A 15,888-nucleotide genomic window follows, 5' to 3' on the forward strand; every position below is an offset into this window, starting at 1 on the left:
TATAAGAACATAAGAAATAAGAGCAGGAGTAGGCCGTATGGCCCCTCGAGCCTACTCCGCCATTCAATAAGATCATGGACTCAGCTCCCCTTCCCTGCCTGCTCCCCATAACCCCTTATCCCCTTATCGCTCAAGAAACTGTCTATTTCTGTCTGAAATTTATTCAATGTCCCAGCTTCCACAGCTCTCCGAGGCAGCGAATTCCACAGATTTACAACCCTCTGAGAGAAGAAATTTCTCCTCATCTCAGTTTTAAATGGGCAGCACCTTATTCTAAGATTATGCCCTCTAGTTCTAGTCTCCCCCATCAGTGGAAACATCCTCTCTGCATTCACCTTGTCAAGCCCCCTCATAAACTTATACATTTCGATAATCTTATACGTATCTCTTCATTTTATATAGATAACAAAAAAAACCCAGATCACGCTGTGGTTCAGTGAGTTACAGAGCTGCACAGAGCAGGGAATTCCCATGTTCAGTCCCTGACGTGAGCCAGCTGATCACAGTCATGGAGATAGTGGGAGGCTGCACTCTGCCATAACATCCCTGAAACAAGGAGGGAAAAAACAGCAAAGGCACCTTGTTCCTGCTGGAATATGTGTGTGTTACTGGATACTGGGCGAATACAGTGTGTGTTACTGGACATTCGGTGAATACAGTGTGTGTTACTGGACACTGGGCAAGCACACGGTGTGTGTTACTGGACACTGGACGAGCACACTGTGTGTGTTACTGGACACTGGGTGAATCCAGTGCGTGTTACTGGACACTGGGTGAATCCAGTGCGTGTTACTGGACACTGGGTGAATCCAGTGCTTGTTACTGGGCACTGGGTGAATCCAGTGCGTGTTACTGGACACTGGACAAGCACACGGTGTGTGTTACTGGACACTGGGTGAATCCAGTGCGTGTTACTGGACACTGGGTGAATCCAGTGCGTGTTACTGGACACTGGGTGAATCCAGTGCGTGTTACTGGACACTGGGTGAATCCAGTGCATGTTACTGGACACTGGGTGAATCCAGTGCATGTTACTGGACACTGGGTGAATTCAGTGCGTGTTACTGGACACTGGGCGAGCACACAGTGTGTGTTACTGGACACTGGGCGAGCACATGGTGTGTGAGTCTGTGACGGCCCCCATGGTCCAATCACCTGCTCATATTACTGACAATGGTCAGTTGGTCAAGGGGGTCCACCAAATGTCCGAGCATCTGAACCTCAGGATAAGTCAGAGAGAAGTATGCTGAAAACAACTGACGCACCGGGCTAGATTTTGACTTTGTGTGAAAGGGTAAAATGGGTGCCAGTAAATTGACAGCCCCTTGTACAGCTCACCCGGTCTTTGACATCCAAATGGAATTAAAAACCGTGAGCGATGTAAAACGCGCTCGCGATTCGCTGTCCCCCGCTTTACCCCATTGCAAAAAGTCAAGATCTACAGCATTCTGTGCATATAAAAATAAGGGTTAGTCATCCAGGGAAGTGAAACTGATTGAAACCCGAATAGTAATCAGCAGCTCACCCAGCACAGACTGCAGCCTCAATGTTATACATCAAACAGCAATTCCACTCCAATTGTGTTTGTGTCTGTGTAAGTTTTGCACATATCTACTTTGTCATGTATCTTACATTATTATATATAACTATATCCTAACATGCTATACATAACTGTAATAAGATATGACCTGTAACCACCAGCATACCTTACCACCAGGGGTGCACTTGCAAGAGACAGGTATATAAGGACAGGTCTCAGGCAAGTGCAGCATTCCAGAGCTGTGAAATAAAGGTGCAGGTCCAGAGTGACCGTGACTTCACTACATGCCTCGTGTGAATCTGTACTGAGGGGACAGGACTTTACAGTGGCAACGAGTTATGGGATTACAGAATCCACAGAATGGCGAACAACGGATCAGATGAAAAGTACAATGCGGGAGACAATTGGGAGGACTTTATAGAAAGGCTCCAGCAAAGCTTTGTAACAAAGACTGGTTAGGCGACGATAAGGCAGACAAGAGAAGAGCCCATCTCTTGACCAGCTGTGGCTCGAAAACATACGCTTCAATGAAGGATCTGTTGGCACCCGAGAAACCAGCAGGCAAGTCGTTTGAAGAATTAAGCACACTGGGAAGAGACCACCTGAAGCCAGCAAGCAGCCTACACATGGCCATACACAGGTTCTGCAACTACAGACGATGTGTGGGCCAGAGCATACCCGACTTCGTGGTGGAACTTCGGAGGTTGGCTAGTTTATGTGAGTTCTCCGATGAACTGAGGAGAGAAATGCTGAGAGACTTTTTCATTGAAGGAATAGGCCAAGCAGGCATATGCCGAAAGCTCATCGAGACCAAGAAACTGACCTTAGAGGCAGCAGCACTGGTTGCTCAGACATTCTTGGTAGGGGAAGAAGAAACGAGGTTGATTTACAATGCAGGTACGACAACTAAAAAAAAATCCGAACAAGAAGTTCACAACACTAAACAAGCTGCTACCCCCACACACAGACAAAACCGGGAGAACAAGCTCTCGACAGCAGGCAGAAGCCATCAAGGGCCACAGGAATGGCCGTTCACACCTCATCAACCCACAATGCGAGCAATCAACTACAAACTGAGAGAAGCTCAAGAGAGATCAGCCAGATGCAGCTCATTCTTTTGGAACACTTTGAACAATGGAACAGGTCTGTGCTGGAGGTGTGGGGGTGGGCGCTCGTCAAGGAGATGTCGATTTCAGCAGGCTGTTTGCAGAAATTGTGAATATACAGGGCATTTGGCTCGCATGTGCAAAAAAACGGCAGCTCGGCTGGTATACGAAACGGATGGGTCGGAAAGCGGACCAGAAGATGGTGGGGACAGTACCCGGGACACCGATGTACAGCGGGTCAACATGATCAATGGCCGCTGCTCCTACAACAGGACGCCTCCAATAATGATGAGGGTCCTACTCAAAGGATATCTGTCAACATGGAGCTGGATACGGGAGCGAGTCAATCCCTCATGGGCGCTCAACAATTTGAACAACTGTGGCCGCATAAAAGAGACAGACCAAAACTCACAAGGGTCGACACCAAACTAAGGACCTATACCAAAGAAATCGTACCAGTCCTCGGCAGTGCCATGCTCTCTGTCACACACAAAGGGACAGTGAATCGACTTCCCCTGTGGATTGTCCCCGGAGATCCCCCAGCACTGCTGGGGAGAAGCTGGCTGGGAAAACTAAACTAGAAATGGGATGATGTCCATGCCATGTCATTAGAGGAATGGACCTCCTATCAACAGTTATAAAGCGATTTGAACATCTCTTTCAGCCAGGTGTGGGCACTTTCAAAGGGGCCAAAGTCAAAATCTACATCACACAGGATGCTAGACCAGTCCATCACAAGGCCAGAGCTGTACCCTATGTGATGAGGGAAAAGATTGAACACGCACTAGACAGGCTTCTGCAGGAAGGCATTATATCACCTGTGGAATTTAGCGACTGGGCAAGTCCCATCGTCCCAGTCATGAAGCCTGATGGATCCGTACGAATCTGTGGGGACTACAAATCTACCAAAAACAGAGTCTCCCGACAGGACCAGTACCCACTGCCCAGAGCGGAGGACTTATTTGCCACATTGGCTGGAGGTAAACTTTTCTCAAAATTAGACCTCACATCTGCGTGTATGACGCAAGAATTGACCAAGGAATCCAAGCTACTCACCACCATCAACACATATCGAGGCCTTTTCATGTACAATCGATGCCCATTCGGCATCAGGTCGGCAGCTGCCATATTCCAGCGCAACATGGAGAGTCTGTTCAAGTCCATCCCGGGGACGGTTGTATTTCAAGACGACATACTTATCATGGGCAGGGACACCGACTCCCATCTCCGTAATTTGGAGGAAGTACTAAAGCGGTTGGATCGGGTTGGCCTACGAGTCAAGAAATCCAAGTGCCTGTTTCTGGCACCCGAGGTTGAATTTTTGGGCAGAAGGATTGCCGCTGATGGAACAGAGTCCAAAACAGAAGCAATCAGCCTGGCACCCAGGCCCCGGAATGTCTCAGAACTGCACGTCTTTCTCGGGCTACTCAATTACTTTGGGAACTTTATGCAGAACTTAAGCACGCTGCTGGAGCCTCTCCACGTGCTACTCAGGAAGGGGTGCGATTGGTTTTGGGGGGATGCCCAGGAACGCGCCTTCTGTGTTCCAACAGTGTTTTGACTTTCTTTGACCCAGGTAAAAAGCTAGTTCTCACATGCGATGCGTCAGCGTATAGGGTCGGGTGCGTTTTGCAACATGTCAATAGTGCGGGCAAATTACAACCCATAGCTTATGCCTCCAGGTCACTTTCGCGGGCGGAGCGCGGGTACGGAATGGTAGTGAAGGAGGCGCTCGCGTGCGTGTACGGTGTCAAAAAGATGCACCGATACCTTTTTGGGGCCAAGTTCGCGTTAGAAATCGACCACAAGCCCCTCACGTCCCTCCTATCCGAGAGCAAGGCAATAAATGGCAACGCCTCGGCGCGAATTCAACGGTGGGCACTCATGCTGGCGTCCTACGACTATACCATAAGGCACAGACCAGGCACAGACAACTGTGCCGACGCGCTCAGCAGGCTACCCCTGGCGACCACAGAAGGGTCTGACGAACAGGACTGTGAGATAGTCATGGCAATCAATGCCTTTGAGTCCACAGGTTCGCCTATGACGGCTCGCCAAATCAGAGCCTGGACGGACAGCGACCCCACGTTATCCTTAGTAAAAAGATGGGTCCTAACCAGTGATTGGGCAGAGGCTTGCGATGCCTGCCCCGAGGAATTAAAACCCTTTCACAGGCGCTTGCATGAGCTATCACTACAAGCAGACTGCCTGATGTGGGGCAGCCGAGTAGTCATGCCTCTGCGAGGCAGAGAGGCATTTGTCCAGGAGCTCCACCGCGAGCACCCGGGGATCGTTCTCATGAAGGCCATAGCCAGATCCTACGTCTGGTGGCCTGGTATTGACTCAGACTTGGAGCTCTGCGTCCGAAGGTGCACCATTTGTGCCCAACACAGCAATGCCCCCAGGGAGGCTCCACTGAGCCCCTGGCCCTGGCCTACCAAACTGTGGTCGCGGGTGCACGTAGACTATGAGGGCCCATTCATGGGCAAAATGTTCCTCGTAGTTGTAGATGCATTTTCAAAGTGGATCGAATGCACCATTTTAAACTCGAGCACAACCTCCACCACTGTGGAGAGCCTCGCAACCCTGTTTGCAATGCACGGAATCCCTGACATATTGGTCAGTGACAATGGTCCGTGCTTCACCAGCACAGAATTCCAAGACTTTATAATTGACCACGGCATAAATCACATCAAGACGGCACCGTTCAAGCCGGCCTCCAACGGCCATGCGGAGAGAGCAGTGCAAATCATAAAACAAGGCATGCTTAAAATCCAAGGTCCCCACGCTGCAGGGTCGCCTGTCGCGACTGCTGCTGGCATACAGATCTCGTGTGCACTCACTGACTGGGATCCCCCCCGTGCAACTGTTGATGAAAAGGACTTTAAAAACAAGGCTCTCATTAATCCTCCCAGACATGCACGAAATCATTGAGGCAAAGCGCCGTAAGCTGACTGAGTACCATGACAGAAATTCGAGGGGGAGATGGAATGAGATAGGGGGCAAAGTCTTTGTACTTAACTATGGCAGGGATCCCAAATGGCTTGCAGGGGCAGTAATGGGCAAGGAAGGAAACAGGCTACTGGTAGTACAAATGGAAAACAGCAAAACCTGCCGGAGGCATGTAGACCAAGTCAAAAGCAGATTTACCAACAGCACTGCGGAACCAGAGGCAGACTACAATGTGGAATTCGCACCACATCTGGTGGACAGACAGAGGGAACAACCTGAGGAAAGGGCAATCCCAACAGACAGCCCAGGTAAGTCAACAACAATCACACCAATCGAAACAGACAGCCCAGGCGAGATACCAGCAACCACACCCAAAGAAAAACAGACACCAAGGCAAACAACTGAACCACAACTCAGGTGCTCCACGCGAGAGCGTAGACCACCTGAGAGACTGAACCTATAAAGACAATAAGACCTTGGGGGAGGGTGATGTCATGTATCTTACATTATTATATATAATTGTATCCTAACATGCTATACATGACTGTAATAAGATATGACCTGTAACCACCAGCATACCTTACCACCAGGGGTGCACTTGCAAGAGACAGGTATATAATGACAGGTCTCAGGCAAGTGCAGCATTCCAGAGCTGTGAAATAAAGGTGCAGGTCCAGAGTGACCTTGACTTCACTACATGCCTCGTGTGAATCTGTACTGAGGGGACAGGACTTTACATACTTGAATAATGTTAGTATCGGCGAATGGAACAGTTCCATTTCAGCTACCCAGTGCCTGCTTCATTTCAATACAACATAGAGTACATACAGAGTAAAGCTCCCTCAACACTGTCCCATCTATCACTCTCAGGGCGGGTACAGCACGGGTTCGATACAGAGTAAAGTTCCCTCTACACCGTACTAATTACTGAGCCTCAGACACAAGGAGCATGTCCTATTGCACAAGTGTGACACGTTTCCATGACAGGCCATCCTGCAATCTCTCTGGGTGACGCTGCCAATTACAGACTGAATTAAGGGCAGCTTGGTGCTGTGGGAAACCAATGTTTGCCAGGGGAGCTGGATTCACTAAAAACAAAGCCAGCAGTTAAGCAGCGAACACCCAGTGGAATAAAATGGCTTTCCCTGTCGCTGGACCGGATGCGAGCTGCATTTCAAAGCTCAAAATAAGCCGTGTACCTGAAGGCTCCGCTGTAGCCGAAGTATCGCTCATTGGTGTTGAAGGCACACTTGTCCTTTCCGGGTTCAGATGAGCTGCCCTGGCCGATACATAGAGAGCACAGTTTGGAGTCAGGATCTGCTCCCGGGGCACAGCTTTCGCCAAAATATGTCGCTTCATTCAAAAAGAATATAGAAATTGTTTTTAGTTTTCAGCAGCAACAACAGGAGTTTGGCGCATTCGGTATTCATGTCAGGATCGAGTACACGCATGTGTACTGAATGAAAATGGAACACGTGTGTGCACTGAATAGAAATCGAACACGCATGTGTACTGAATGGAAATGGAACACGTATGCGTACTGAATGGAAATAAAACACGCATGTGTACTGAATGGAAATCAAACACGTGTGTGTACTGAATGGAAATCAAACATGTGTGTGTACTGAATGGAAATCAAACATGTGTGTGTATTGAATGGAAATCAAACACATGTGTGTATTGAATGGAAATCAAACACGTGTGCACTGAATGGAATGGGTGGAGAGAGGGTAAACAGGTTGGGGAAGTGGAGAGGGAGATGGGAAGGAGAAGGAAGGTGATGAAGTGAGAGGCAAGGGAGGAAGGCGACAGATGAGAAGAGAAATAAGGACAGGCAATGGGGGAAGTGTATGGACAAGCTGGGAAAAGGGGAGAGAGAGGGATGGGTAAGAGGAGAAAGGACAAAGCGGGGTCGAGGGTGAAGCGAGAAAGAGGGAAGGAGAGTGAGTTGTAGGAGTGAGAAGAGAATGAGAATGGTCCCATGATTGGTCTCACTACCTTTAACATCAAGCCTATATCTCCCATGACCTTCCGGCTGCAGGTGATCTACTCCCCCTGGGTAATGGCAAGCTGCGGGCCCCTCGAGAAAGTAGGTTTGGATGGTGTTGAGACAGACCAGAGCTGTGGCTGCAGCTCAGACAATAGCAACGTGCGACAGCCTGGCCCAGCAATCGGCACGGTCTCAGCCTGCAAGACCATCAGCAGGCTAGGACCACTGGAGGGAGCAGCGTGCGGCGACATACCACTTCAGGGAACAGCGCGTGCTGCTGCAGGAGGACGACAGCTGATTGCAGCGCGGGCAGGAACAGCAGGAGCGGCGAGGTCGGGACGAAGGTGTTCGTAGAGGGATTTGATCAGGGCCCAGAAGAGGCGAGGGCCCAGGGGCAGCACGGGCCAGCCCACACTGCGATATGTGTGCGCACTAGGTCCATGAAGCAGAGCAGGTCTCCAGTCATCTTGGTTAATCCTTGCCAAGACCTTGGACCAAGACCTAGCTCTGTCAAGCCCGGGTGGTTACTGGGGTGCAACGGCCACCACACGTTAAAAAAATCCATGCACAGGCATCTTCCACCCTTCAGGATGTAGTTCGGGATCTGGAATATAATTGAAACACCTGTGAACTCATCCGTTTTCAGCATGGAAGCAAGTCATCCTCATTTCGAGGGACCGCCTATGAGGATGATGAGAGGCACAGCTCCTGACAGGGAGTCACACGAATCACGTCAATCAACAGTGGGGAAAGGGACCTAAAGGAAATGAATAATCTGTGAGCCTTGCCTGTCGGCATACCTGACAGAAGGGAAAATCGCCACGGCTGGCAAAGGAGGTGCTGAAGAAAGTGTGCCCTCTGGTGACTATTGGCCCCTTCACCATTTGGGACACTGCTGAATGGACATTCATGGGAAGTAAGTTCAGACTGACTGCTGCCCAGTTCGAAGGTATTTAATCATCACTTCAAATCAAAGGTTGTCCATTTACTCACACCTCCACTCCAACAGAGGGACATCCACTTACAGTTATAAAGGGTGCAGTTTTTGATTTTCTCCTGTGTGATCAGCAGTCCCATTGGGATATTCCAAGCGGTTCGCTCAAGAGCTGTGTAGCAGACCTTCTTGCCTTTCAGGTTGTCCCAGGTCAGAGTCGGATCCTTCACCAAAGCCACTATATATACATCTGGACAAAACAACACAGCAGTCAGCATTTTTTGTGATCTTCAGGATAAGTCTCGGAACAAAACAAAACAGGGCTGTAAGGGTTAAATTACGTGGATAGGTTGCATAGACCAGGTGTGTATTAAAGATGAAAGGGTGGTCGAATTGAGGTGTTTAAGATGATTGAGATGATTTGATAGGGTGGGTGGAGAGCAGATATTTCCTCTGGTGGGGGGAGTCCAGAACAAGGGGGTATAACCTTGCAATTGGAGCTAGACCATTAAAGGCTGATGTCAGGAAGCACTTCCTCACACAGAGGGTCATGGAAATCTGGAACTCTCTCCCCCAAAAAGCTGTTGAGGCTGGGGATCAATTGAAAATTTCAAAACTGAGATTGACGGATTTTTGTTAGGCGAGGGCACTGAGTGTTACGGAAACAAGACGGGTAACTGGAGTCAAGGTACAGATCAGGGATTTCCGAGGACAATTTGTCTTTTTTTGGGACTCCCAGGTCAGGTATAGCAGGGGCCATTTTGTCTTGTAATTGTTTCTCAGGTACAGCCGCAAACAAAAGCTACATTAATTGCCCAGCCCTGTTTGCCCTACGAAGGTGTTGGTGAGCCGTCTTTCCTGAGCAGTTCGCTTCTAACGTTGAGAGCTGGGGCCGTCCAGAGAGCATTGACTTAACTGCACAGTGTGGGGCTGAGGTCACATGCCGTAGGATAGTGTACAACATAAACGGCTTCACAATACAGAAGCCAGGAGTAATATCTTTGCATTAGGGGAATGCACTGTGTGTGATGGAGGCTAACACACGGTGCCGACTAGAGCAATAGGATTCTGCGGGGGAATACTCGTAAGGAGGAGGTGTGTAGCGGAGGACGAAAACCCCCTCATTTTACCCAGAAGGAAAAGGGCTGTGGGATCGGTCTGTGCTGTGAATTGAAACCCAGACGGTTTGACCTTGGCAGAGCAGTGATTGGATGGGGGAGGACACCGTAGGGCCAATGGTGGGACAGAGTCAGCCCGAAGCATGGGGCTTTCAAGCCAATGGGAGAGCACTTGCTCGAAAACTGTGGGACTGACTCATCGCCATTATCGGGCTATTGTCTTCCCCATGTTTACACTATGGAAGGAAATTATGCAGACCTTCAGAAAACTAGGGAACCCAAAACAACCCAAGGGCCTATACAATGGCTACAGGAGGCCAACCCAATCAACACCCACTCAAATCTTGAGTAGGTTAACATCAGTGGAAAAAACCTGCAATAATCTAAAACTGCTGCATTTTTCAAAATCACAAAGCCCACCAATAGGAAGGATCGATTTCAGCAGGCGAGGCAGACTGGATAATCTGGCTATAAAAAAGGGGTTTCTGACGCATTGTGTGTGGTTCCCTGCTCTCGTGATCCAACAACCAGCAAGCCTCTCGACGCTGAAGGAAAACCAGTGTCCGAAGACACCGAAGATAGAAGAAACAAACCACCAGACTGCAGAAGGTACAGTAGTATAACCTCTGGTCCCTGGAACTCCCAACTCAGTTAGGCCAGGAAAGGAGAGAGGTTGGGCATTGTACTGCTAAACTTGTGTAAAGATTTTCGTTGTGACCGTTTAGTGGGATTTAGGGGGATTGTTTTGTTCGTGTATTGCTGTTTGTTGAGATACACCTTGTCAAATAAATTGGAAGCCTAAGTTCCTCTTGGAATCACCTTGTCTCAGTTCTATTGTATTACATCTCCTGATCGTGAGTCTTATGTCAGAACAGTGTAAGGGAAGCTAGGAGCGCATCGAAAATGCTCAACTGTGTGTCACAGGCTAGGGAAGACGGTGTTAGGAGTGTTTGACACTCACAGGTGCCTCACAGGCTAGGCATAAGCTGTGGGGACGCACGAGTCTCAAAACCCCCTTCATAAGCTGTGGACACAGTCTCTCCAAGGGTGCTCTTGCAGCACTCGGGGTACCTCACAGGCCAGACATAAGCTGTGAGGGCAGAAGTCCAGAGACACCCAAGGCACAACAACACTCCCCGAGAACCCCTTACAGAACATGGTGTCCGCGGCAAAACATAAGCAAACAGAAGATGTTAATATAACAGATGAGGTGATAAGAGAGGAAACTAAAATGGAGGAGAGAATTTCTTCATACATTTTTGGCACGGTGAACCTCACCAAACCTTGGGTGCAAGCCCTCAAACGGGCAGAGCGCCCAGTGGATGCTGCTGCCCAGTGGACAGCAGGGAAGGACCACAACCGCAAGGCCATCTGGCTTATCTGCTTCACCTGCCAAGTCCAAAAGCTCGACCAGTGGGTGAAGGACTTGGAACAGAGTCTTCAGAAATCAGAGGAGCTCTCTGCTATCCGGGCTGTGGTTGGGGACAACCTGCTGGCCGAATTAGCTGAGGAGCAGCAAGGGAACTGGCAGTTGGAGGAGACCTTCCGAAATAGCCGGGACTATCTTCAGTGTCAGGTCACTGAGGCCAAGGATAGTGAGGGGTCCCTCCGGGAACAGAACTCTCGGTACACCCAGAAAATTTGGGAACTAGAGAATAAATTAAAAGACGTACAGGCAGCCTATAAAGTGGCCAGTAGCAGTGAGTTTGCAGATCACGGTCCCTGCCAGCAGAGGATTAAAACTCTCACCCACGCTCTATCCCGGGCAAAGGGGATGGTCGCCCTGATAGGACCTGGAGGGTCCACAGGGGACAAAGGAGAGTATTGGGGGGTAGAGGAGAATCGAAAGCCAAGAGACGCACGACCACCTCCTGAGGCACCGGTGGTTTGTCCGGTGGGGTACCAGGGGGAGCGGGGCACGCAGGTAGTAGCATACCCAGGGCTGGGGGCAGGACCAATGTGTCCCGCTCAGCAGCAGGGATGTGAAGCTCCCGCCGAGGGTCAGTTAAGGGCTGGATCAGGCGACCAGGCACTGTCTGCTGCACTGGGTATGGTGGGACAACCGGAGGTAGAGGGACCAGCGCAGAAAGATCCTGAAGCAGGGCGAATGTGCCCGGTCAGGCAGCGCAAGTACGGTCCTCCACAGGGAGGTGGCCAAGGTCAGGGAGCGCTGGAGAGCGACTTTATTATTCCCCATGGAGTTCAATCACTCAGGGCCATGGTAGCCCATTTGGCCAAACTCACTCGCAGCGGGGACCCGTCTATCCACTTCATGGAGGTGATGCAGGCAGGGGAAATTAATGGGTGCGACGAGGAAGAGACAGCCAAGCTGCTGCTCTTCTCTCTGGACAGCAAATTGTACCAGGCCCTATCGGCAGAATGCCGGAGGGGACAGCGCACATTTACTGAGGTCCAGAGGGTCGTCCTTGAGGCTATGGGCTTCGATGACTGCAGTCCTTTCGAACGGGTCGAAAGGACAAGGCAGCTCGCAGGGGAAACCCCGCAGGCGTTTGCGGACAGGCTGTGGGTGGTATACCACGCAGCCTGTGGGGAGCTCCTCAACTGGGCAAATATTTCCGCGGTACAGACTGGCCGCTGGCTGAGGATGTTGGTGGCAAACTGCTTGCCCCGGCTCAAGGCCAGGGCAGAACTGTGGTTCGATTCCCGGGACCCCAACCTCACCGAGGAAGCAGTGGTCAGGCAACTAGCACTGGTCCAACGGAATGGAGGAGGGGAGGAGGAGAAAACCTCCAAAGGTCGGGTAAATGAAGTAAAACCCAACTTGATTCCCAAAAGGGAATGGCACCAGGAGGGTGGCCGCTCGTCTGATAAGGAGGGAGTGTGCTACGGGTGCAGGAAAGCTGGGCATTTTAAAAGGGATTGCAGGAGCCCAGTAAAGAAATATGGGGGGAGAAGTCCTTCAGGAGCCGCCCAGCGTAGGGGAAGTGGAGGGAGCTCCTCACCATCCCTTGACCAGATAGTAGCTGTAGTGAGGACAGCGCTGGAGGGGACTGGGAAGTTAGCCACGGCAACAGGCAGGGAAGCACCAGCAACCCTGCCAGTACAGAGGCTGTGACTAGCCCAGACCCAGCCTGCATACCTGTGCCCACTAGAATACGACCCCTGGGGACGACCTTGGGTCAAGATGGAGGTTGAGGGTGTATTGGGTACTTACCTTTTGGACAGTGGTGCTTCCAGCACGGTAGTCCATTCGGAGGACCCCGCAACCTCACCCCTATCAAACGGGGTGCCGTATCAACTAGTTGGGTTCACAGGAAATGCGAAGGCTGGGTTTTTCTCAGTCCCGCTCGCAGTTCGTTTAGGAGCCCTCCAAACACAATGGAAGTGCGTCTCAAAACCCCCTTCATAAGCTGTGGACACAGTCTCTCCAGGGGTGCTCTTGCAGCACTCAGGGTACCTCACAGGCCAGGCATAAGCTGTGAGGGCAGAAGCCCAGAGAGATTGAAAACGCTCAACTGTGTGTCACAGGCTAGGGAAGAAGGGGTTAGGAGTGTTTGACACTCACAAGTGCCTCACAGGCTAGGCATAAGCTGTGGGGACGCACGAGTCTCAAAATCCCCTTCATAAGCTGTGGACACAGTCTCTCCAGGGGTGCTCTTGCAGCACTCAGGGTACCTCACAGGCCAGGCATAAGCTGTGAGGGCAGAAGCCCAGAGAGAGATACCCAAGGCACAACAACACTCCCCGAGAACCCCTTACAGGTGTCAAGTTAATGCAATGTAAAAAAAACATCCAAACCATTGTGTAAAGAATTATAGCTAGTTGGGAGATAGTGGAGTAGATCGTAACTTGGTGCGACGGTGTGAAACGGGTGATAGCAAATCGGCAGTCGATTTTACATCTCTCCCCATTTTTACTTACGTTGGTTTCAGCTGAGATAAAACTGGGGAGAGATATAAAACAGGCTGCCGATTCACTATCACAAGAAGTCTAAATCTACCCCAACATGTCTAGGTTTCAATTGTTACCGATCTGGAATGGTTTGATGTGTGTAACCCTGCATAATTGTGCTAGCTTCTGCCCACATTCCAGTGAGAATAGCATGTATGGGATGTAACATTGCCATCTACTGGTGTAGTGGCGTACTACAACACATAACGATCATGTGACAATAAGCTCAGAATTGATAGGTTCAGAATAAGTTATCTGACATTGCCCATTTAACTGCGTAAATAGTCTGACTTTCAGTAATTCTTTGGTATTCCATGCTGAGAACGTGCCTGGATTGGTTGGTTGACCTCACAACCCCCATGGATATCCTACTTGTAAGTATAGATGTATAAGTTGATTGTACGTTCTGTCATTATTAATTAACCAACAAGTTTAATTAACACTGGCTTCCAAACCTATATAATTTGGATGAATCTACTCGGTTGATCTAACACATGTTGGCCAGACCAACTATGGGTGGCCAGTGCCCTTCCTGAAGAACAAACTTGAGTTTTTACAAGTCTTTCAAGGTAATTTATTTCTGATGCCAACCCACAAATTTATTATCACAAATTAGATTCAGAGTAAAGCTTGCGGACTGTGAAGACAGTTGGATTCTTTTGAGTTAGCTTGAACTGGTCTGACTTGCTGCCTCTCGCTATGTTTGGTGCAGCTGTTCCAGTGTTGGTTGGCTTTTCCAGACATGCAGTGGCAGGCTCTGTGCTCTGCTTCTTCCAATTTTGGGGGATTTTAGATTTCTCCTTCAAGGCCAACCAGTTTCCGTTTAACAGCTGCTGGTGTCAGGATGTAAGCCCATGGATACCAGGAGCACCCAAGCACCATCCTCCCCTGTTGTCACTGCGCTGGACAGCGTCCCTATGTTTGTGTTCCTGGCCAAAGACCTCCCTAAGTGGAGGAAGAGCATCCGGGAGGGCGCTGAGCACCTTGAGTCTCATTGCCGAGAGCATGCAGAAATCAAGCGCAGGCAGCGGAAGGAGCGTGCGGCAAACCAGACTCCCCACCCACCCTTTCCTCAAACCACTATCTGTCCCGCCTGCGATAGAGACTGTAATTCCAGAATTCGACTGTTCAGTCACCTGAGAACTCACTTTTGGAGTGGAAGCAAGTCTTCCTTGATTTCGAGGGACTGCCTATGATGATAATGATGATGATGTTTGTGTCTATTGAGGTTCTGTGGAACCTTGCAAAATTACTCTAACTGTCAGTACCACAGACTCACGGCATCTCTAATAACTATCGGCAGGAGATATCCCTCAGAATCTGCACTGTAGGAAGTCCATTCTGCGAAGGGGACAGTTCAGCCCCAGTGTGGCGGTACAGCCCAGTCCCAGTATGGAGGTACAGCCCAGTCCCAGTGTGGAGATACAGCCCAGTCCCAGTGTGGAGATACAGCCCAGTCCCAGTGTGGGGGTACAGCCCAGTCCCAGTGTGGGGGTACAGCCCAGTCCCAGTGTGGGGGTACAACTCAGCCCCAGTGTGGAGATATTGCCCAGTCCTAGTGTGGAGATATAACCCAGTTCCAGTGTGGAGATACAGCCCAGTCCCAGTGTGGAGATACAGCCCAGTCCCAGTGTGGAGGTACAGCCCAGTCCCAGTGTGGAGATACAACCCAGTTCCAGTGTGGAGGTACAGCCCAGTCCCAGTGTGGAGCTACAGCCCAAACCCAGTGTGGAGGTACAGCCCAGTCCCAGTGTGGAGGTACAGCTCAGTCCCAGTGTGGAGATACAAACCGGTCCCAGTGTGGAGGTACAGCCCAGCTGAAGTATCTGCATCAAGTCTACACACTTCATTACAATTGCTATATATCTTTAGGACAAAAATGAAACTTTTAAAACTCACATGGCTTTGTAATTGCTGCTGAATCCATGCAGGGTGCCAGATTCTCTGTAGACGAAAATACACAGGATGTACAAAGGATTAACATTTCCTCAGATTGGATAGATGGGCGACAACTTCTGCGTCTCTTTGGAGCAAATGACTGGTGACCTGGAAAATGGACCAAAACCTGTCTCTGGAAAATCCCGGTGTACAGGCATCAGGTGGTGTTGGTTATTGGAGGTGCGTGGGGGAGGGAGGGGTTTTCCCAACCCTGTCTCTCCCCCCGCCCGGCCAGAGATCCTGCCTGCTACACCCCTGGTAACAGTCAGTGCTACATCGACCTGCAGGAAGCAGAAGTGCTGCAACTGAGCCAAGACTGGTACCTGTTCTAGCCACTCTGTAGCATTGCAGTGTCCCGTCAGTGTCCTCCATGCCCATGGAGACGCTGGGGGTAGTGA

At 50.2% G+C, this 15,888-nt stretch overlaps 1 protein-coding gene across 1 annotated transcript in view; it reads right to left on the reverse strand.

Annotated features, from left to right (window-relative positions):
* LOC139265264 (serotransferrin-B-like) overlaps positions 1-15,888 on the reverse strand; it is a 37,240-nt gene that overhangs the window by 10,135 nt on the left and 11,217 nt on the right. Inside the window, exons 4-6 of the mRNA XM_070882205.1 lie at positions 15,452-15,496; positions 8,614-8,772; positions 6,798-6,951 (exon numbers count right to left, since the gene is read on the reverse strand). Of these exons, the coding sequence (XP_070738306.1) occupies positions 6,798-6,951; positions 8,614-8,772; positions 15,452-15,496 (358 nt within the window). The remainder of the gene's footprint in view (positions 1-6,797; positions 6,952-8,613; positions 8,773-15,451; positions 15,497-15,888) is intronic.

The sequence above is a fragment of the Pristiophorus japonicus genome, chromosome 6 (genome assembly GCF_044704955.1).
Source record: "Pristiophorus japonicus isolate sPriJap1 chromosome 6, sPriJap1.hap1, whole genome shotgun sequence".
In the NCBI taxonomy this organism is placed as follows: Eukaryota; Metazoa; Chordata; class Chondrichthyes; family Pristiophoridae; genus Pristiophorus; species Pristiophorus japonicus.